This window comes from Photinus pyralis, unplaced genomic scaffold, assembly GCF_008802855.1.
Source record: "Photinus pyralis isolate 1611_PpyrPB1 unplaced genomic scaffold, Ppyr1.3 Ppyr1.4_LG10, whole genome shotgun sequence".
Classification (NCBI taxonomy): Eukaryota; Metazoa; Arthropoda; class Insecta; order Coleoptera; family Lampyridae; genus Photinus; species Photinus pyralis.
Genome location: NW_022170250.1, coordinates 17,404,643 through 17,428,113, shown reverse-complemented (window position 1 = coordinate 17,428,113; position 23,471 = coordinate 17,404,643). Strand labels below are relative to the sequence as shown.

The following is a 23,471-nucleotide window of genomic DNA, read 5'->3' as shown; positions in this document are numbered from 1 at the left end:
CTTCTGTTGAGCGAGGTGAGCTCGTTGAGGATCGTCGCGAGTTCGTCGGTGAGGCCGGGTTCCTTCGACCAGAGGTGATCGATGAGCATTGTGATCAGCATGTTTTTCTTCGGGACGTGCGCGTGCGAGAATATCGTCGCCATGACGATCGACATGTCGTCCTTGTGCTTCTCACGGAGCGCGGTGACGCTTTTGTCGTAGCTGCCCTGTTGGAATTGACTTTCGACGTCGTAGTATTGTTTGAGCAAGTCCTGGACGGCGGCCTTCATGCGCCCGCGGATGCCGTTTCGGTACCGTTGCACCAGCTGCACTATACCCTCCGTAGCGAGGAAGAAACCGTCTCTCTCCGCGCGCTTCTGCATGTTCGCGGCGTGACCGTCGATTACGCTCGCGATCTGCTGACTGGGAAATTGGGCGAGAACCGACGTGATGTTTCGTTCGTAGAGCGACATTAGGCGACGGATCTTTTTCTCGACGGCCGCTGGATCGCGCAGACTCGCCATGAACTTTTCGATTACCTCGCGCAGCCGCGGAGCGTTGTACTTATCGGGTAGGCAGTAACCGGCCAGAGTGTTTTCTAATGAGGTAAATCGTACTCGACCGTCGTGCGGAAATCGCCTCGAATCGACAACTTCTTCAGGGCGATGACTAGATTTTCGCGCGCCTGCTCCCGATTCTCCCCCCGCGAGAAGCAGTGCCCGAACTGCGAGTCGGCGAACTCGTGCAGGCCGCCCGACGCGGCCACCGAGAAGTAACCCCACACGTTCTTCGACGATCTGAAATTTAACTCCTGAACGGTGCCCGAGCTCGGCTTGAAACCCTCGTCGGGATTTTCGGACGTTATCCGCGCGGCGATTACGTGACCCCAAGGCTGAGGCTTCTGCAGCGGTTCATCGAAGTCGATAGTCGTCAGGCCCCATGGCGACTCCCCGTATAATAATCGAATGTCCTTGATGTAGTGCAAGGGTAGACCCATTGCGATCTGAAAACTGGGCTTACGATTAATCGCACTACGCGTTTGGGCGCCAAGACCTGTAGCTGAGCGGCGGGGAGGTTTACGTCGGAGACCATCTCCGTGCAGGGATGCTCGACTTGGAGACGCGGATTGAGCTCCAGGAAGTAATAGTGACCTGAGGTGTCGTATAAGTATTCTACTGTTCCGGCTGATAGGTATCCAACCATTTTTGCTAAACGGACCGCGGCCTACAACAAAACAAGTTCAAAATTTCATGCACATCTGAAATCCTGATAAGTTACATTTCTTACAAAAGGATCATGTGTCATGAGAATGTCTCTCCAGTTGTATCAGTAAGTACAAAAATGCATAGCCTTTCCTGGACGTGGTTATCAGAATGCCTGCGTGTGGATTGTTTCTCTGCCTTTACTTCAATTTTGCCACTTTCATGTTGGCGAGGAATGGTGGTCCATGTCTGCTGGCGTCGTTGGCGGGGGTAGGAGGCGGCTGATGTCCTCTTCGGTATTTTCTTCCACGGCCTCGTCTGTGGGATTCCTCGTCAGGTAGTTATCTTTACCTAGACAATGTACCACGTTGAAAGAGAATTCTTGAAGTGTCAGGATCCTTCTTGTCATCCTTCGTTCGGTTTACCAAAGGAGCGCTCGACTGTCCGGGACGTAGTCTCGGATCTAATTGTTCAGTCCCAAGAAACTACGCAGCTGCTGCCTTGTTTTACGCGATTCGGCGGTGAGGATGGCTTCGACGTGCCCCCGTAGCGGTTTGTTGCCGTCTGCTTCATTGGTGTGACCAGGATACTGAATGGATTGTATCCCCAAAGCGGCATTTCTCCGCGGATAGTCGTAGCCTGGTGGAAATGTTCTTTCCAGGTCTGCAGGTACACAATGGTGGCCTCCAGGTCTTCGATAGTCGGAAAGGCGTTTCTTGCTTCAGCGTAATCTTATGTGTGGTAGTTGTGGAGGCGTCTCCTGTGAGCGTTCTCTCAAAGTTCCGTGCGTGTTTGGCCCACTGATCCTTCAGGTGTGGCGCCGTGTTTGACTTCGGTGGCCATCGGGTGGTTTGGTTGAAGGCGCGGTTCCAGTGCATATCGTCTGCCTGCTCGTAATCGGCGACGGATTCCTGGTGGCGTAAACAAGCTAGTCCGAGGATCACCGGCGTGTCGAGCGACGGTGTCACCAGGTTCTGATCCGGCTGCGTCCTCCGCGTACTTCTGGATCTTGAAGATGAACTCGCGTCGGATGATGTTATGTGATCCGGTGTCGAGTAGGGCGGCCGATCCTCACCGCTATAGTCGAAAGATCTCCATCGGTTGCGGTTTGAATTAATTGATCCGTTTCCTTGGTCCTGTTGTCGGTAATCGAAGACGAGGCGGTCCCTGTGGAAGGGATACTGCGGGCAATAGCGGCAATTAGGTATATTCGGTAAGCGTTATGGGTTGGTAATGGTACCGACTTCGGCAGGTAGACTGTGGCTCCTTACGTCCTTTTCCCAGTCAGTTGTATATCTGGATGATAACTATTCACGTTATTCCACTTTGTGACAATCAGATCGGATTCTGTGACCGGTTCGTGCAAATTACACTTAGGAAGCCAATTGCAAGTCAGAATCGAACAACGCACTAAACATCCCCGAAAATAATATACGCTTTCGATTATTAGAGTGTCACATCACAATAAAAACAACCCTATAAATGCGAGCGACTTCCATGTTGAACGAAAAGTTAACGATTCGTCCATTTTCGTGACTTTGGACGTAGCAGCCTCCGTTCTGACAAACACCACCCTGCGCTAATTTTCAGGGGCTTGACCTATCTTCGCGTACGATTCAACGCGAATGCCCTCACGGATATCTCAGAACAACCATTTTTTTTCATGTTAAAAGTTCGAGGAGGAAAAGCTTTTCCTAATCACGTGGTATGTTGTTCCAACGCAACTCCAGAGCCACTACACGCGGAATCTACACACAAAGTAGGTCCATCCAACCGAAGATAGTGGCTGATTATTTGGGCAACGCAATTAGAAGTACGCGCATCCCTTACCAAAATATCCCGCATCGAACTTGTGCCAGTCATTCACCTTGCCCATTCTCGGTGGGAGATGCGGGCAAAGCGCTCTCCATTCATTCTTCTCGAACTGGAGTTAGCAGATCCTTCGCGTCCATCAACATCGTCCGACTGTGGAAATCGGCCCGACATACCTAAAGGAAGAAGCGTATATCGTAATTCTTCTAACCCAGAAGTCATCTGAAACCACCACATCGTCTCCATTGGGTGCGTTCATTGAAGATGACTCAAACCGAGACATTTTTGCAACTTTTACTGAAAACCACAATTTATACTCGCACGCAATACGAATTTAAATACAATACACGCTCTGTGACCCGCCAAAACTAAGATTAGCAAGTACGCGTTGACCACAACTACTTAATGTTGCTAACAACATCTTGGAGCTAAAAAGTAATACAAGTCTATGGGGTGCGATTAATTAATATTAATCGCACCCCATAGGCATAGAAATGCGTTTTGTACTACCTGGAAGCTAGTCAATCCTCTTAAATGTTATTGCGTTTTACATTTGTATCTATCGGATTTGAATACAATGCTTTCGTCGTCCATAAACTAGGCCTACGAATTTGAAGATTATGCTTTTTTGTAGTGTTCTTTCTTTAAAAACCCACAGGTTCGTGAAACAAAACTAACTACGAAGAGAGCTCAAAGAGAAGGTCCAGAAATAGTAGACAACACTGCATAAAATATCGCGTATAGCAATGTAACGTCTGACACTGATGTTAATCGTATACTGAGAACTGCTATGGTTGGTAGAAATTAATTCCTTTCGTTGAGACCTTTCATTAGAGTACCATGAAGGATAAAACTAGTTCCACCCCCCCCTCCACCCCTTACTTTAATAAGAAGACAGAAAGAAGGGCAGTAGTTGGTAGAAAACGGTTCCTTTCGTTGAGACCTTTAATTAGAATACAATGAAACATTAATCCCTCCCCCCCTCTCATGCTCAGTCGCTCACTGATTCGAAAAAGAGTCGCACGGGGAAGTTATAGTTTGTACAAACCAATTTATTTCGATGAGAGCTTTCAATGGAATACCATGAAGGGTAGAGAACATATTGTGCCCCCCCCCCCCCCCCCGATTTTCTAAAGTTCAACTTGACACAACTAAAGGTATGCGTATGCAAAATCTGAGACCAATTGGTTGTCGCATGTGAAAGTTATGCACGTTTTACTTTCAAAAACAGCGTCTCAGGAAATAATTTGTGGGGGGAGGGGGGCCCTTTTAAACAGCGAAATTTGATGGCCGTCTAGCACACCTTCAAGGTATAGGCTAGCTACTGCAAAAAATTCCAGGACTCTAGGACCATTCCTCTAGAAGTAGGTAGTTCCAAACGGCAGAAGTGGGTCCGGACGGACGGACGGACAAAACGCAAACAATTGCACATTTTTTTTAATTCTTAAAAAATGCGCAAAAAAAGAAAGCAGAAACTTTCACGGATGCAATGAGGGGAAGCGAGAGACAAAAGAAGGATAAGAAGAAAATAAAACGAGACCAGAAATGAGAAGGGGTGGACGAACCAGAGAAAGAGCAAATTTACGAAGAACCTAAAGAAGGAAGAAAGTGGGAATGTGGAAATGAGTGGAGGAACGAAACGAGAAACGGGAAAAACTACTAAAAAGACAAAGTAGAAAACGAGACACACTAGAACACCTGGAGGTAAATGTAGACAGAAAATAGAGCCAAAGGAGAGTGAGAGAAAGGCTGAGATGAGCGGAAAACTAAAGGTCTAACATTAAAAGAAATAAAATCGAAAGCAGAAGAATGAGGGAGGGAGAAGAGTAAACACACAAGAAACGGGGAGGGAATAAGAGAAGCGTCAAGAAAGAGAAAAACAACGCAAAAAGTGGAGGTGGAGATGAAGAATGTACGAGCGCAAAAAGGGGCGAAAGGAGAAAAGAAAGAAGAAGAATATTGAAAAGGAAAACTACCTACGAGGAGAAACGAAGAGAGAAGAAACAATGTGAGAATATGGAAAAGAGTAAAGGATGGTAAGGAGATCAAGAAAAAGATAACGAGAAAGAAAAATTGAAGATGGATATAGACAGCAAAGACGTAAGTTGAGACGGAAGCAAAAAAGTGAGTCGAGAAAATTGAGAAACAAAAACTAAACAAGAAATAGAAGAACGAGAGGCGAAAATAAATAAAGAATGATAGGGTAAACAAGGACAGAAAGAGGAGGAGTGGTTATTCGAGAAAATGGTGGACCCGCGAAATAGAGAAGGGACGCATTGAAAAGCAATAAGAGCGATGAGAGAATGACGGAGAACAAGAACGGAAAAAGGAGAAAATTGAAAAAAGCTGAAGATACAGAAAAATAGACAAAAGCGACGAAGGCAAAAGCAGCGACTGAGAGGTCACAGAGACGAAAGCAAAAAATGCGATGTAAAAGGCAAGATCAAAATTTAAAAAAAAAACAGAAGAAGAACACAAAGGGGAACGACAAGAAAAACGGGAGGAGAAAATTGAGTCGAGACGGGAACTAAAGGACGAACGAAGAGGGAGAACGAGAATAGGAACGCGAGAAGGATCGAGAAGAGGAACAAGACAAACGAACAAAAGACACAACGAGACGGAGACAGAAACGCAAATTCAACTAAGAGAAAAAAGAGAGAGAGATGCAAAAGCAGACGAAGAATAACGAAAAGGGGAATTAAAGGAGAAACCATGCCACAAAAAGAACGTTGAAGAAAATGAGAGGAGGGGTGGCAAGAGGGCCCAGGATCAAGATTTGGTCACACAAATGGAATGACGACGAAGAAAACTGAAAAGGGAAAAGCTTTGACCCCTCGTCAGGAGGGATCAACAAGTCGAGCCCTCAAAAGGGGGCCCGGCAACGAGGCAGGCTCCTAGAAAGAGGGGACGCTTCCTGGTGGTGTTGGTGGGCCAGCTCCGAGACCAGCTCCTATTCGCAGGAAGCACAGGACTGAAGGCGATGGCCAGGAAGCGCCGACTCGAGGCCAACCCGACGTCAGGGACCACCAGAGATTCTGGAGCACCATGGGCAAGTCGCTGCGGCGGCGCTAACAGTGGGCATTGTTCCGGGGTGCCACACGGAGGTATACATCACTGAGCCCCAGTCGAAGTGTATTGTGGCTACATTGAAGGCAGTTGTTGACAACACCCCACCCCTAGGGTGGGGGAGGGAGGCTTTCCTAGGCTGGCAGCATCAGTGATGGACATAGTAACCTTCTTACAGAGCAATTTTCTGCACAGTAAGAGGACGTTCTATTTAATAGTGCAGGACCAGGCGGGATATTATCGATTCTTCTGCAGAAGTACCAGGAGCCGCTGCTCTTGCATTTGTCGCACCTTTTTAGAGCCTCCCTGGCTTTAGGGTATATCCACAGAAGCTGGAGAAGCAGAAGCTCGGAAGGCTTCCGTACGGCTAAGCTAAATCTTTGGGACGCGAAAAGGGCGCCACTCATTTATCGCACAAACTGAAGAGCTTTGATTAGCGTAATTCCGCTCCTGTAAGATAGGTAAACGGCCCCTGGTTTCGGGGTTTCGAGCCTACGGTTGAATGTCGAAGACAATCACGGAATTAGGTGTCGTAGCTCAATTTGGACTACAGTTTTTAGCACCCCCGAAACCACGGAGAAAATTGTTAGTAACAAACAAAAAGTCAGTACATACATTCAAACAAATCGGTAATTTCCACATATTAAAATAAAATGATCAGAACTTATATGAATGTTACTTCAGGGAGAAGACCAAGTAATCAACATCAATAAACATAAATTAAGCAAGCATTACACCAAAAACGTATACAATTACAAACAATAGCATAACGGTATCACATACGTGATTCTGCATTGCGGTTAAACCAAGTAAATTTCAAAAACAAAAATTCAAACACACAAAATATAAAATATGACATAAAATTGCATGGTTGCCAAAAATTGCATGGTTGCCAACCCACAAAAATGTATGTATCGTCGTAAGTTGTATATACAGGGTGGAACCTTTCAAAGTCAGTGGCGGAGGGGGCGAATAATGAGACCAAAAATGGTGAAATGGCAGAAGGTGAGATAGGAGGCACGAAAGTAATCAAGCAGAGAAGGGAGGAGAGGATGAGATGGAGCGAATCAGTAAATGGGAACATAAAGACAAGGATGGAGGAATCGGAAAAACACTGGTAAATACTGTAGAAGCGACTGTAGGGAAGAGAGGAAGAGCTAGAGGGGAAATGACAGAAAGAGCTAGAAAAATGAAACCATACATACATACATTTATTAAAAGTGCCAAACGCAACCGAAGACGAGTTCGGCATAAAACCTATCACAGCTGATCGTCAGTAATAAATGTCTTTAATACACAGTCTTAAAATGATCACGTTTGCGTCCGGTTAGCGACAGCATCCTCTAAAACCTTCACAAACTCCCGGTGCCCACCCTCCCTGGCGATATCCGCAGGCGTTTTCCCGTAATAATCTCCCGTCATGAATACGTCAATGTCCGAACAGCACCTCACGACGCACCTCAGACACTCGACGCATCCGTCGGCGGCGGCAACGTGCAGGATGTGCGAACCCTTCGCGTTCGCCGCCGACGGTCTGTCGAGCTTGCGCAGCAGCGCCTCCATAATCGCGAAGTTTCGCAGCGCGTACGCCCAGAATATCGGAAAGTCGCCGTAGAAGTCGGCGGCGGCCGCGTTCGCGCCGTGTCGCACGAGCGTCTCGACCATGTCCAGCTTTTGGTCGGCGACGGCGTAGTAGAGGGGCGGATTGCCGTACCTGTCGGCGGCGTTCGGGTTCGCGCCGTGTTCGAGTAGCACCCGGACGAGGTCGAGCCGGTTCGCCTTCAGGGCGAAGTAGAGGGGACCGTGTCCGCCGGCGATCGCCGCGTCGACGTTCGCGCCCAGGCTGATCAGGTGCTCGATCACTTTAATCTCAAGCTTCGGCAGTTTGATGCAGAAGATTAGGGCCGTGCAGATCTCGTCACCGTGCGCGTTGAGGTCGTTGACGTAGTGGTACTCGTCGTGCGCCTCGAGCATAGATTTTCCGGTGAATTTCTTCGCGAGCTTGCCGAAGAAATCCTGGTGCAGCACCTTGCTGTTTCTGACCTTGTCCAACTGCACCAGGCTGCACTTGAACGTTTCCGTCTCGCTTCCGCTTGTGAACCGAAGCTCGTAGTCTTCCGGCTGAACGTTCTGCATGATCGTAAATACCTTCTGCTCGATTTTGGCGTGGAACACTCGAGGCCTTAGGACGAGCACCTTTGGTGCGAAATCGAGAATTTCTAAGGCGCGCAGAATTTCGCGATCGCTGAGAATGTCGGGCGAGGAGAGGGGCATGTGGAGCTTTCCGGTCATCCACAGTGAGTCGATTGTTTCCTGTTTCATTTTACGAGACTCTTTCTTGAGGGCGAACAGCAAGTGATTCCAAATGTCGCTTTTGAGGATCGTGTTGGAACGGTGGTCCAAGGCGATGATGTTGGATTTCGGCAGGATCTCGCTGAGGTTGTTGGTAATCCCGGTGCCAGTGCCTATTAACAGGGGGATCTTAAATTTATTGAGCAGAATGTAACCCAATTGCTCAGTTAACTCCTCCGAAGTCAGCGGCTCGTTCTCCTTAATTAGACGATAGTAACGATTCTGGATGTACTCCACCAAGACAACTTGGACCGTTTTGAGGAAGTCTTTCGATACATTTTGTATCCCTATATACTCCTTCAGCGCATCCCTAATTCTAATGTCGATACCGATTACGTTCATCTGCTTCATACACAAAAACGTCTCGTGTCCAAAGTGCTGATCGTGGTAAACGTGCTGCTTTCCGGTCAGGATTAGATTGAGGATCTCTTGGTTTGGATCAGCCTTCTCGTATTTGTGCAAAGCCTTTTTATCTAAAACAATCTTGGAGAAAGAAAATCAAACGCGAAACTACTCACCTCCACACACGGACGAAAAGATGAAAACTACAGTCGTTTCCTCCAACTTATTCCGTTTGATGACCTCCTCACGTTGCGACATATACTCCTCCAATTTGGAGTAGTTGAAGTCCTTCGTGTGCTTTAATTGGACGCAGATGATCTTGCCATCAATTTCGATGACAAGGTCGTCCCAAGGATGATACTCCACCTTGTTGATCCAAACCTTCACCTTTTTCTTAAGCTTGCAGCTGTTCAAGAGGACCAGCGCCAAGCTGTACACCTCAAAGGTCGACCCATGATTCGTGGATGTTGTACCATCGCCCTTTGGTAGCGACTGAAAGAAGATTGTCGTTGTAGCTTTACTTGAACAATAGACCAGAATGCCCTCTTTCGACAAACCGTTCTTGAGGTATAAGGGAACATATCCGATCACGATAGGGGGTCGAGGAGGACTATGGTTGGTAGAAATTAATTCCTTTCGTTGAGACCTTTCATTAGAGTACCATGAAGGATAAAACTAGTCCCCCCACCCTCACCCACCACCCCATAAAATGATTCCCCCTCCCCCCCTGAAGAATAACGAACGCATGAACGAGGCTTTTGATTGAAAAGTCTGATCGAAAAAGTACGAATTGATTTGGATTCTATGCGCCCTAATTAATAAAAAAAGTGTTTTCCCGAGAAATTTTGGTGTAGTCGATTTTTGGTAAAAAAGCAAGGTTATACACTGCCTTTTTTTGAGCCCCGAAAAAAAAATTGTCTCAGATCGACCCGGAAAAAAAATTTTCTTATAGCATGTGGCCTGTAGAATCCATAATTTCAAACAGTTCCAAGATTGGGCTACTAGTTCAAAAGTTACAGCCCTTTGAATTTTTTTTCGAAATTGGTTTCTAGTCTATAACTTTTGATGGAGAAGTCTGATCGAAAAAGTACGAATTGATTTGGATTCTACGCACCCAAATTAATAAGAAAAAGTGTTTTCCCGAGAAATTTTGGTGTAGTCGATTTATGGTAAAAAAGCAAGGTTATACACTGCCATTTTTTGAGCCCCGAAAAAAAAATTGTCTCAGATCGACCCGGAAAAAAATTTTCTTATAGCATGTGGCCTAAAGAATCCATAATTTCAAACAGTTCTAAGATCGGGCTACTAATTCAAAAGTTACAGCCCTTGGATTTTTTTTCGAAATTTGTTTCTAGCAGGGCATGAACAGAATATAAGAGAAGCATACAGTCGAACAGAACCCTAATATCAATGAAAAAGACGAGGAGAATTAGAAAGCGGGAGCGGAGATGAGGAGGAACCAGAGAAACAGCGACAAAATGAGATAAAAATGGTGGGTGTTCGAAGAAACGGCAGAATGTGAAGGAGGAGGGAAGCGATGACGCAAAGCGACGAAAGCGAAAATGAAGAAAAAGAAAAAAGTAAAGAAAACGGTAATCCCAAACGGGTTTATCAAAAGAAACGCATAAGGAGATCTGGACGAAAGCGTTAAAAACAACAAATGCCGAAAGAGAAAGAAGAAGGGGAAGCCAGAGCGGACAAAATACAAAATGAGAAGAAAAGCAAGGAAACTGGTGAGAGGAGAGAACACAAAACAAACAAAAAAAGACATAGAATTCTGACGTAAAAAAAACGAAAAAATGCAGAAAAAACAAAAAAAAACAAAAAGAAAAAAAAACGCCGAAGACAAGAAGAGCGAAAGGAGGTAGGTAAGTAAAGACAGGGAATGGAGAGGACAAAAGAACAATTCAGAGATGGGAGGAAACGAAGAACAAGGCGGAGAACAAAGCAACAAGTAGGTGTGAACTAAGGAGAAACGATAGAAAGAATGAGAGGAGGAACGACACGTTGAAAAAGAGAAGAAATGAGAAGTTGAGGGGAAATAAACAGATGAAAACAGGAACGAGGTGTGGTGATGAAGATGGGGATGGATAAGTAGACCAAAGCGGAGGAAAATTGAAAACAAAAAAGGAGAATGTGGGGAGCAACAGAATAATAAACTAGAAGAGAGTGGAAGGAGGACTAGAGGAGAATCTAGAGGAAACTAAAAAAGTAGGCAAGAACAGAAAAAGTGATTTAAACGAGACAGAGAAAAAAGCCAAGAAACTTGAGAATACCAAAAAGGGAAACAAGAAGAGGAATGAGAAAAGAATCTCGAGAGAGGGCGTGAATTAGAGGATGAACGAGAAACGGTGAGGTGAACAGCGCGAGAAGGAACGCAATCAGTCGAAAAGCAACGAGGAGATCTAGAGAGGTTGAGACGGAGACGGAAGAGATGAAGATGTAGACGAAAAAACGAGAAAAGGAAAGGATGAAAATAAATAAATGTTGCTGAAAGGAGAGGGCAAAGAAGGAGAACGAAAAAGCTAAATGAGGAAAGAAAGGGGAAACTACACTATAAGAAGAAAAGGGATAACAATGGAATGACTGAGAGAAAAAATCGAGAAAAAACAAAAAAATTAAGAAATGCGAGTAAAAAGCACAGAAGAATGAGAGGAGAAAAACAAGGACAATGAAGGGAAAGGCAGAAATGGGATGTAATAAGAGGAACACAAACAATAGCAGAATTGACAAGAAGATTAGAAATGGAAAAAAATGCGGAGGTCTTGAAACAGAGAGTGAAAGCAAGAACAAAATGGAGAGAGGGAAGAGAGAAAGAACAAGGAGATGAACGAAGAAAATCACAAGAGAGCGAAATAAAGAAATGGTGCGGGAATGAGGGAACGAGCAGAGTAACGAAAGGGGGACCAAGAAGAAATACCTCAAAAAGCATGGTAGTAAATCAAGAACACTTGAAGGGATGAGAGAAAAAGTTGGAGGTGGGAGAAGACAAAGAACGCGGCTGATGATGAAAGGAAAAAACGAGACGAGAAACGAGACGCTGAAACAGAAAAGAAATGAGAAAATGATGGACGAGAGGAGTGGGAAGAAGGGACTGATAAAGTAATCAAGAAGACAAAAAAGGTAAGAACGAGTGAATGTGGAAAAACGAAGGAGAGTGGAAGAAAGAAAAAGAGGGGAAATGAGTGGAAGAAAGAAAGGCGTACCAAGAGAAGAAACGAAATGAAGAACGACGAAAAGAACGCGAGGAAGAACGGAAAGATGGTTGAGAGGAGGAAAGGGAAGCTTAATGATTTCAAGAACGGAAGTTGGAACTGGAAACGACGCGAGAAGGAGACAAGTGAAGCGAAGAAAGTGTTGTAAATGCGAAAATCGAGAAAAAAGAGGAACAAGAAGAGCGATTGCGGCAATGAAGGAGATGGCGGAGAGTGAAAAGGAAACACAGACATAGGCGAAAAATGTGATTTAAACGATAAATCGAGAAAGAATTAAAAAAAAAAACAAGAAAATTTTAGGAGAATAAGAAGAAAGAGAGGAGAATCTAGAGAGGGGGCGTGAAACGGTGGGGAAGCAACGAGGGGATCTAGAAAGGTAGACGAGACAGAGACGGAAGAGAAGAAATCGATGTAGACGAAAAAACGAGATAAGGAAACGATAAAAATAAATAAAAATTGCGGAAAGGAGAGGGTAAACGAGAAAGACAGAGTGAAATTAGGAAGGAGAGGTGATACTACACTAAGCGCAAGACGAAGAACAAAGGAACGGCAGAGAGAATGGACGACCAGAAGATCTAGCAGTAGAACGAGACACGCAAATAAAAATGCAACGACGAGAAGGAACGACGGAAACAATAGACAAAAATCAAGAAAATCGAGAAAAAAAGAATTAAGAAAATTGGGTAAACAGAAAAGAGAGAGAGAGAGACAGGAAGCATTTAAAAGAATATTAGAAATAGAAAAAAATTTGAGGAGGTTTTTGAAACAGACAAGAATAAAATGAAAAGAGGAAGAACAAGGAAACAAACGAAGAAAGGCACAAGAATAAAGAGTGCGGGAATGTGGAAACGAGCAGAGGAACAAAAGGGGGACCAAGAAGAAAAAACGTGGTAGGCAAAGAATAAAAACAAGTAGGTGAATGAGGGAGAACCGATAGTAGAAATGAGAGGAGAAACGAGGTGCTGAAATAAAAACGAAATGAGAAGATGAAAAATAATGGAAACCCGATAAAATAAAATAATGAAGAAGGGATGAAAAACAAGATTAAATTCATATGGGAGAAAAATCTGGCAACATAGCGAGAGGGAAAGTGTACGTGGGTAGGGACGAGGGAATGTGTGTGTGTCGACAGGAGAAACAAGAAAAAAAGGAGGATGAATGCTTTAAATGATGAAAGATGGAACGAAGCGAGAAGGAGACAGAGATACGAAGAAAATGGGGAGGGGGAACGTGGGGAGGTTCGAAACGTAAGCGAAGAATGTGATATTTATACATATAAGCAAGAAAATAGAGAAAAAGAAACCGAAAATTGAGAATACTAAAAAGGGAAACAAGTAAAAGATCCAGGGGAGAAAGTAGAGGAGAGGAGAGAAACGGTGGTGTGAAGAACTGGAAGAAGAAAGCGGGGAGTATTGAAGAGATTAACAAGACAGGCAACGAGGAGATTTAGAAGGGGCAACAAGACGGAGACGAAAGAGGACTAACCGATGTAAACGTACACTGAGAAAAAGAAACGATAGAAAAATAAAAATGACGGAAAGAAGAATGAGATGAGGAAAAAGAAGAAGGAAGAAAATAAAGAGGGAAATGGACAGGAGGATCCAGATTAGAACGAAATACGCAAATAAAAAGAGGGCGAAGAAGACGAAAATGAAAACAGAATAGGACAAAAAGATATCCAGATACAAAAAAAAACAGTAAAATTTAAAAATTGGGCAAAGGAAAAGAGGAGTTAAACAAAAACAGAAGTAAGTGGTAGGGGGAAACGAAAAACGAAAAAATCAATGAGAACAGAAACCGAGACAGAAACGAGAGGAGTGGGAATAGCAGAATTGATAAGATAATCTTTGATGCATGTGGTGGAAAAAGAAACCAAATGAAGAACGATGCGAAGAACGCGGGGAGGAACGGAAGATCGACAGGAGGAATAAGAGAGAAGAGAAGATAAATGACAATACAAATATCAACACTGGACGAACGAAAGGAGGCAGAGACTAAAACCAAAAGTGAAAGGAGGGAGATGAGCATGAGGATAACGGAATTTAGAGGGTGGATAAAAAAAGGGCGAGGTGAAGAACGAGAGGAGGAAAGTAAAGGGGATGGAGAAGAAAAACAATTGGAAAGTGTACAAAGAAAACAAATGCGGCAATGAATGATGTGGCGGATGTGATTTCAACGATAAATAAGAAAATAAAAAAACGAAGGAAATTGAAAATACCGAAAAGGGGAACAAGAAGAAGAACAAGAGGAGAATCTAGAGAGGGGGCGTGAACACTAATTAGTGAATGAACCGGAAACGGCGAAGTGAAGAACTGACGAAAGAATGTGAGGAGGAGCGAACAAAGTCGAAAAGCAACGAGATGCCTAGAAAGGTAGAGCAGAGGAAGGCCGAAAAGAAGACAAGAAAACGATTTAGATGAAACAACCAGAATAGGAAGCGATAGCAACTAATAAATATTGCGGAAAGGAGAGGAAAAAGAAGAGGAACTAGACTAAAAAGGAGAAAGACGCACAACGAAGAAGAAGGAATTAAGAAAAGTAAGTAAAAAGACAAGAATGAGAAGTGGAAAACGAGGAAGTCAGCTAGGTGAGATATAATAAGAGGAAACACAAATAATAGGACGATCGAAAAGAAGATTAGAAATAGAAAAAAGGGGGTTTTTGAGAGGAAGTTTTGAAACATGGAGTGTGAAAGAACAAAATGAAGAGAATAGGAGGTAGCAGAGGAGGAACAAGGAGATGAACCAAGAAAAGCACAAGAAGACGAAAGGAAGAAAGGGTGCGGAAATGTGGAAACGAGCAGAGCAACGATAGGGAGACCAAGAAGAGGAACGGGAAACACCTAAAAAAACATGATAGTAAATCAACTTAAAGAGATGAGAGAAAAACGCTGAAATAGAAAAGAAATGAGAAAATGGACTAGAGGAGTGGAAAGAAACGACTGATAACATGGTCGACAGGAAAAACAAGAGAAAAGAGGAGAATGAGTGATTTAAAGAGCGAAAGATGGAACTGGAAACGAAACGAGGAGGAGATAGAGATGTGGAAATCGAGAAAAAAGACGAAACGAGAAGAAGAGCGCCAGGAGGAACCGGAAGGTGAACGTCGCGAGGGAAAGAACGAGAGGAGGAACGCGAGGAGGATCGAAAAGAAAAAGCGACAATGAAGGTGAGATATACCTACTATAAAATCGGATGCGGAGTTAAAGGCAGTGGCGGCGAGAGGAGGAGTAAGCGAAGAATGTGATCTAAACAAGAAAATAAAGAAAAAGAACAGAAAATTGAAAATACTAAAAAGGGAAACAAGAAAACGATCCAGGGGAGAAAGTAGAAGGAGGCATAAATTGAAGAATGAACGAGAAACGGCGGTGCGAAGAACGCGAGGATGGAATAGATGAACAATTGCGGAAAGAAGGATGAAATAAGGAAAAAAAAGGGCAGAGAGAGAAATGAAATAAAATTAAGGACAACGATTAAAGAAAAGAGAGAATGAAAGACCGGAAAATTCAGATGTAGAACGAAACATCGAATCTCAAAAATTCTCTAGAAAAAACGAATTGGTCCTTGCAACCGAATAGATATTTTTTTTAATTTTTTTGTACTTGTATGACGATCACTCGAACCTTTTTGAGAAAAATGAAGATGAATGTTACTCACTTTTACGAAGTCCATGCTTCCATTTGAAACTATAATCACAACGACAAGAAATTTCGCATATGACGGACTTCGAGCAACAAATTAAGACAGTGCATCGTCTAATTTCCCATATCACAAACACGGAATGGTCCCCTACGTTTAGAAAACACGCAATGACCTTTCGCCTTAGTTTTGTGGGATGACTCCATCGTAGGGAATTCCTAACTATCGCATTCTTTTCAAAACCCCCAGCGATAACCACAACCAAGTTAAATAATTGAGTAGTAAAAACACCATTTACTGATGATAATATCAAACGTGACTTACTTTCACTAAGTGACTCATCTTCTCGCCGCACTACTCCCAAAACAACTGGAAAGTACGATAAACCATAGGTAACTACGACAAGGCTTGGGAATTTCGATTTAGTCGTTCCCCGGCGTTTCTACCATGACCTGCGCGTAGTCCTTGTGTTTATAAATAGTGCTGGTGCTGGTAAACAACAATATAAACAAGTTTTCACCTACGGCGAGCGAACCAAAGAGAAAGGAGTAAGTTACAGAATTTGGTACATCTTCAGCCGAATAATTAATTATAAATCTTTACTAATTACGAATTTGCGTTACCCACTTCAAGATATGTGGGCGATGATCTCACTTGTGAATGCCCAATTTGGGAATTTCCTCGATGTCATAATGTGTCTCGGTGATTATAATATTGACCTCTGCTGCAAATTGATCAATTATCGTTGCTTGCTTAAAGACTTCTGTTTATAAATCAATAAGTGAAAGTGAAAACGGTGCGAAGAAGCACGTTACAATATAGAAACAGGAGAACAGAAGCTAGAATTTGGGTTCGAAGGGAATAATAATTAAAATCTTATTCCAACCAACCCTGATACCAAATTTTCATTCGACAAAACGTAAGTGTCTCAGGATTACACGACGCGAAGACGAAAATTCTCCTGATACCCCATCATCGTCTGAAGATAGTTGTATCAGTATAACAGAAGCGTGAGAAGGCCTACATCAAACATATTATCTTCTCCTGGTACCATATATTTCCAAAGAACCTTCTCAGATATTTTGTACTCCTGATACTAAATTCTCATCTAAATTGTGCCAGATTTTCATAAAGTAACTGACTTCGCTCTCCAAAAATAACAGGATAACAGAGGTATGAGAGGGCCATAATGAGTGAGAATGAGGATGAGATTTATACATACATACATTACAGTAACATTCCCTACATTATGTGCTCCTAACGTATGAGCATAATTCTGCCAGAGCAACAGAGATCAGTCATTATATATTATGGTCTCCTGATAGCATATTCTCATCTTAAACTAGTTGTATCAGTGTGATGCGAAAAGGGACAGAATAATTGTACCATTACCATATGGTCTCCTAATAACACATTCTCCTTCTTCGTCCCATCTGAAACTAATTTTGCCAATAAAAATATGACACGAAGATCAGGCCACTTTTCCCTGTGTTATGTTCTCTTGGTAGCACATTCCTATTTAAAAATAGTTCTACAAAAATAATTAAGTTAGTGACATAATGTAACACTACGATGCCCTTGCGAGCGTTATGCGCTCCTGACATACTTGTGCTACGATAAAAGATGCAAGAATTCTTACAGATTATGTCCTCCTGATAGCGCATTTTCATCTGAAAATAGTTTTACCTGTAACTATGATGCGCGAATACCATAATAAGACATTACATATGGTCTTGCCTGCGTTATATGCTCCTGATACCTGAAAAAATGTTGCGATTATAAGAGATACGCGAAGATTACATATTACCTTATCACAGTTTATGTTCTCCTATTACACATTCTCCGTTCTGCTAGGACTTTCACCAGGATGACATGTGTACGAGGTCGTAATTGGTCATAACCTTCTCACGTTTGTGTCCCCGTATTCACAATCTCATGCTTTCCTGATACCTAATCCTATTGTTAACGTGGTTATTAAATATACCACTTTCTCATCCAAGTTTCTGTAGGTATTATGTTCTCCTGATGCCAAATTACAATTCGACGATAATTTTGATGTATAAGAGATAGGGAGAACTTAATGGGTCATCTACAGAGGACTTTCTTGCCTATTCTCTGGAAATGATTCTATCAGGATAACAGAAGTGCAACAAAACAAAAATGTTTTTTCCATAACCTTTGGAACCAAAGCTATTCTCACGTCATGGTTCTTCCTTTTCCTCTTGCTTACAAAAAGGTTCCAAGAAAAAATTAAAGGTCTCGCTTTATATGTTCCAGATATCTCAGAATTTGAACTATTATTATGGTCAGAATGATCTCTGCTTGTATCAGGAGAACAGAAATCAATTAAGTCTGTATGAGAAGTCGCTACCACCATTAGACAAATGGAAGAGTAACAACGCGAACGACTTATATTACTACACTAATTATGTTCTCCTGATACCGCATTTTCATCTGAAAATAGTTTTACCGGTAACTATGATGCGAGAAAACCATAATAAGACATTACAGATGGTCTTGCCTGCGTTATATGCTCCTGATACCTGAAAAAATGTTGCCATTATAAGAGATATGAGAAGATTACATATTACGTTATCGCAGTTTATGTTTTCCTATTACACATTCTCCGTTCTGCTAGAACGTTTACCAGGATGACATGGGTACGAGGTCGTAATTGGTCATAACCTTCTCACGTTTGTGTCCCCGTATTCACAATCTGCTTCCTGCTTTCCTGATACCTAATCTTATTGTTAACATGCTTATTAAATTAAAATGTGGCATCCCACGCCAACGAAAATGAGACTCCCGATATCACTTTCTCATTCAAGTTCCTGTAGGTATTATGTTCTCCTGATGCTAAATTACCATTCGAAGATAATTTTGATGTATAAGAGATACGGGAGAAGAACTTAATGGGTCATCTACAGACGACTTTCTTGCCTATTCTGGAAATGATTCTATCAGGATAACAGAAGTGCAACAAAACAAAAATGTCTTTTCCATAAGCTTTGGAATCAAAGCTATTCTCACGACATGGTTCTTCCTTTTCCTCTTGCTTACAAAAAGATTCCAAGAAAAAATTAAAGGTCTCGCTTTATGTTTTCCGGATATCTCAGAATTTGAACTACCTATTATTATAGTCAGAATGATATCTGCTTCTATCAGGAGAACAGAAATCAATTAAATCTGTACTTTTACTAGAAGTCGCTACCAGTAATAGAAAAATGGAAGGGTAAAAACGCGAAAGACTTATATTACTCTTACACTAATTATCTTCTCCTGATACCAAATCATCATATAGAGATGTATCAGTATAACAGAAACGCGAGAAGTCCCAAATTATCAATAGTACATGAGCCACATTGTCCTTCCCTGATACCACATTGCCTATACTTTTCACATATTTTGTACTCCTGATACTATAATTCTCATCTAAAACTAATTATGCCAAAATGACAAAAATGCGAAAAGCTCTAAACTTATTATTATTAGGATCGCAATTACAGAAATAGGAGCTGGAAACCTAGCAGAAATATTTCTTGGGTTATATTCCCCCGATACTACCAGATTCTCCGAAAGTTGCCGTATTAATATCACCAAGAACCTTCTCTCATAGGAAGGCCAGAAACGAGAGTAGGAAATCGGGAATCGGAAGTCGCGTTTGTGCTTTATGTTCACCTGATACTACTTGGTTTTCATGTAATAGATGTATTAGGATTCCAAAAAACACTAGAAGGTTTGACCGACTCATTGCCCCTCGCATTACTCTCCTGATGCCAAACTCTCATCTTAAAGTGTTTGTATCAGGGTGACAGAAATGCAAGAAGGTATAAATTGGTGACAGTATATTGTGGAAGATTTTCTTCTTCTCGCCCGAAATTCTCTCTCAGGAATGGATTATTAGGTTCAGAAAGGCTTAGATAGGGAAAGGTACCAGGAACCTAGAAAACAATGACGTCTTCATGTGTTGCACTTTCCTGATAATGCGCGATTCTTCAAAAACAATTGGATTACCAGAAACGCGGAAGGTCTATCTCTAAAAATAATTGTGTCAGGATAACCGAAACGCTGATGGATTGAAACTGGTCATATTGAAGATCTTCGTATTCAGACTGTTCTCCAAAATGCTCAAATTGGGACGAAACCAGGAAACCTAAACGAGTAAGGCTTTTTCGCACGTTTTGTTCTCCTAATATTACAAGATTGTCACAAAGTAGTTCAGTTCGGTCTCGAAAAATACTAGAAAGCCTACCCAACAACCTTCTCCCAAGTTATGTTCGCCTGATAACACAATCTGATATAGGAATAAGCCTACCAGTATAGTTATGATGCGAGACGAGCAAAATTATCGATCACCTTCTCTGCATTATGCGCTCCTAACATCTGAAAATGATGGTGCAATGATAAATATTACCGTTTTACTGATTATATTCTCCTGATATCACAGTTTCCTCGATATAATTATGATGGAAGAAAAACTAATATTGAGAGGTCACTATCCCTGCATTATGTGCTCCTGACAACTGAAAGTAGTATGTGCCATGGTAGAAGGCAGAAGATCTCACAGATGATGTTCTCCTGATAGTACATTCTTATTTGAGATTTCTACTAGTATACGGAGCTAAAAGGCCATATTGAAGCGTTAAATGTTCTCCTGATGAGGATCTGTGAGAAGGTCAATTTATGTTACTCTCTCACATATTGTGTTCTCGTGAAAAAATACTTCTCCCAGTGTCATTATAGTGCCCTATTAAAACATTACAGATTTTCTTTCTCATTATCGTCTCCTGTTAGCACATTCACATTCGAAAGTAATTTTACAGCAGGTTGTAGTTCATAAAGTTGATTTTCTCATTTTTATGCCCGCTTGGTAATTTCAAAGGAATTTACCAGGACTAATTGAAGAACTTCTCACATCTCATGTTTTCCTGATATATAATTTTAGCTCGAATTTTAGTGTGAACATAGTTATCAGGAGATCAGAAACTCAAGAAAATATACATGTGCCATACTACGTCAACGAAAGCCCTGTCACGTTTTATGTTTTCCTGATACCACTTTCTGATCAAAATTATATTTCAAAAGTGGTTCTATCAGGATCACAGAGGCAAATTTTTCTCATTAGCTTTGATGCCAAAGTCTTGTATCTATTCTTAATTTATACCGTTACTGGCAACATCGAGAAGGTCAAAATGAATCTTTTTTTATTCTCCTGCTTGTAAAGCGCTTCCAAAAAACAATGTCACCTCATATTTTCCTGATATCCTTGAATAAAAAATATATTTTATATTCAAAGCTCACCTTGTCTTGCTTCAGGAGGACAATGTAAACTTTGTTGTATCAGGAGCTTCGAGAAGGTCAACCAGGAGCGCAGAAAATTGCTTTGAAGGTATTAAATTATTCCAATTTATGTTTTTGGAAACGTTTCAGTTTATCGAGAGCAGGAGCTCAAACTTTTTCTTAAATTAACCATGATGGTCATGCGAACTAAAATTGTATCAGGAGCACAGGTGCGAGATGCCGTGAATGTATTTTAACGAAAGGATTCGATCGATATTAGGGGAATGAAAAGAGGATACGTACTACTTACAGGAGAAATGCATACGTCGATTTAATTTTCAGATACTGGATTAGGAGCACAGAAAACGTAATCTGAAACAAACAGAACAGGTATAGTGTGTGTTTATGTAACGCAATGTGATGTACTGGGAGCTTAGTAGCGAGAAAATGTGTACCATATAGCTAGTTAATCGTAATTAATATCAGGAGCACAGAAGACATGTCCTAATTTACCACTTGATCTTGCATCAGGAAGAATCTGGAGAAAATCACAGAACAGATGAAGAAGTCATTTTCAGACAGTGTATCAGAAACGAAATATATACGAAAATATCGCTTACTTTCTCGTGTATCAGGAGCGCATGAGTGTTGATTAACTGAATATTTGAATTGCAGTGTACGTCGTCGCCTACTACAGCAGCTGGAAGGTGTACAGCACGTGCAAGATCGAAGATATCGACCCCACCCTCTTCGACGTCCTCATCTACGCGTTTGCCGGTTTGAATTCGGATGGCACGATCCGCGTCCTGGACGACTGGGCCGACATACAGCTGCGTAAGTGTCTTCCAAGTGGCTAGCGTCACTGTGTATCGTCGTGATTCCAGAGGGGTTTAAGAAATTCAACGAGCTGAAGGCGAAGAACCCGCGACTGAAGACACTGCTCGCCGTCGGCGGATGGAACGAGGGGTCGGCGAAGTACTCCGACATGGTCCGAACGCCGGAGATGAGGCGCAAATTTATTAACTCCTGCAGGACGTTTATCAAGAGTTATGGTTTTGATGGTATTGATCTGGATTGGGAGTATCCGTGCCAGCGGGGTGGTTCTCCGGAGGATAAGGTGAGTGAGGTCACCAGCTGGAGGTAAGTCTAAACGGGTTGGTTGCAGAAAAATCTAACCGCGCTCCTGAAGGAGGTCCGTCTGGAGTTCGACAAGCGCGGTGGTCTCTTCAGCATGGCCGTTGCCGCCGGTGTGAGCAACATGGACGTATACGACATTCCCGCACTCTCCAAGTAGGCGCACGTGTAGTAAGCTTGATATCAGCTAAGCTATTTCAGGTACCTGGACCACATTCACGTAATGACCTACGACTTCCATTCGCACGCCGATGGGCGGACGGGCGCCAACGCGCCCATGCACTCCCAAGACAGCCTCAACGTGGCGGCTTCGGTCGACGCCTGGATTGCCAAAGGCGCCGACCCAAGAAGGTTGACCTTGGGGCTAGGCGCTTACGGTCACTCGTACACGCTTGCCAACCCCGCGAGTCACGGTATCGGCGCGCCCTCTACCGGTCCCGGATTGCCGGGACCGCTGAGTCAAGCCGCCGGAACTCTCTTCTGCTCAGAGGTGGTCAAGTACCAACAGCAACAGGGATGGACCAAGGAATGGAGCGAGGAGCAGCAGGTGCCCTACAGCTACCATGGCAATCAGTGGGTCGGCTACGATGACGGCAGATCGCTCAAACTCAAGGTTCGTCAACCCCTCACGTTGTGCCATCTTCAACAGTGGTTTCCTAGGTCAAATTCGCCAAGTCAAAGGGACTCAGTGGCGTGATGGTGTGGTCCCTCGACATGGACGATCCTCGGGGAGAGCTCGGGGTCAAATTTCCCCTTATCAAGGCTGTCAAAGAGGAGTGCTCGTGTTAAGGAACGATTGCCCAATTAAATTGGGTGTAACTAAAATAATGATAAACCAATCGATACTTAATTTGCCTAATTTAGGGTCTACGATGTGCTAATTTGCACCATAATTAAACGATAATTACTAATTAAGACACGTACTTATTGAATTACGAATTGAATAAACGTCTTGCAGGTAAATCCTGCATTTCAAGAAGGTGAAAAAATCTGATGAATCTTAGGAATCTGAGGAACACAGGAATCTGAAGATTCTGAAGAATCTGAAAAATCTGAAGAATCTGAGGAATCTGAAGAATCTGAGGATCTGAAGGATCTGACGAATCTGAGGATCTGAAGTATCTGAGGAATCTGAAGAATCTGAGGAACATTAGGAATCTGGGGATCTGAGGAATCTGAAGAATCTAAAGAATCTGAGGAATCTGAAGAATCTGAGGAATCTGAGGATCTAAAGGATCTGAGGAATCTGAGGATCTAAAGGATCTGAGGAATCTGAAGAATCTGAGGATCTGAGGAATCTGAAAAATCTGAAGAATCTGAGGAATCTGATGATTCTGAAGAATCTGAAGAATGTGAAGAATCTGTGGAATCTAAAGACTGAAGAATTTGAAGAATCTGAAGAATCTGAGGAATCTGAAGAATTTGAAGAATCTGAAGAATCTGAGGATCTG

At 42.7% G+C, this 23,471-nt stretch overlaps 2 protein-coding genes across 3 annotated transcripts; one reads left to right on the top strand and one right to left on the bottom strand.

The window, feature by feature from the left end:
- Positions 1 to 7,296: 7,296 nt before the first annotated feature.
- Positions 7,297 to 16,065, bottom strand: LOC116161629. 2 transcript variants are annotated; one of them, XM_031475048.1, is made up of 3 exons: positions 15,931 to 16,065; positions 8,930 to 9,245; positions 7,297 to 8,884 (listed from the first exon to the last, which is right to left on the bottom strand). In XM_031475048.1, exons 1-3 carry the CDS (start codon positions 15,946 to 15,948, stop codon positions 7,371 to 7,373), a joined length of 1,848 nt encoding a protein of 615 aa, XP_031330908.1. In that variant the 5' UTR covers positions 15,949 to 16,065; the 3' UTR covers positions 7,297 to 7,370. The 2 variants fall into 2 exon arrangements, with proteins under 2 accessions (XP_031330908.1, XP_031330909.1); XM_031475049.1 differs by lacking the exon at positions 15,931 to 16,065 and adding an exon at positions 15,625 to 15,744.
- LOC116161630 (acidic mammalian chitinase-like) lies at positions 16,030 to 22,935 on the top strand. The gene is made up of 6 exons (XM_031475050.1): positions 16,030 to 16,154; positions 21,562 to 21,720; positions 21,771 to 22,003; positions 22,052 to 22,176; positions 22,222 to 22,633; positions 22,681 to 22,935. Coding segments are annotated over exons 1-6 (1,059 nt in total). The 5' UTR covers positions 16,030 to 16,153; the 3' UTR covers positions 22,810 to 22,935.
- The last annotated feature ends 536 nt before the right edge of the window (positions 22,936 to 23,471 follow it).

Bases quoted from the DNA above. Each gene is read 5' to 3' on its own strand.
- LOC116161629 (XM_031475048.1), bottom strand. The intron at 8,885-8,929 runs GTGAGTAGTTTC...AGATTGTTTTAG, and splicing joins CTTTTCGTCCGTGTGTGGAG to ATAAAAAGGCTTTGCACAAA.
- LOC116161630 (XM_031475050.1), top strand. The intron at 21,721-21,770 runs GTAAGTGTCTTC...TCGTGATTCCAG, and splicing joins CTGGGCCGACATACAGCTGC to AGGGGTTTAAGAAATTCAAC. The intron at 22,004-22,051 runs GTGAGTGAGGTC...GGTTGGTTGCAG, and splicing joins GTGGTTCTCCGGAGGATAAG to AAAAATCTAACCGCGCTCCT.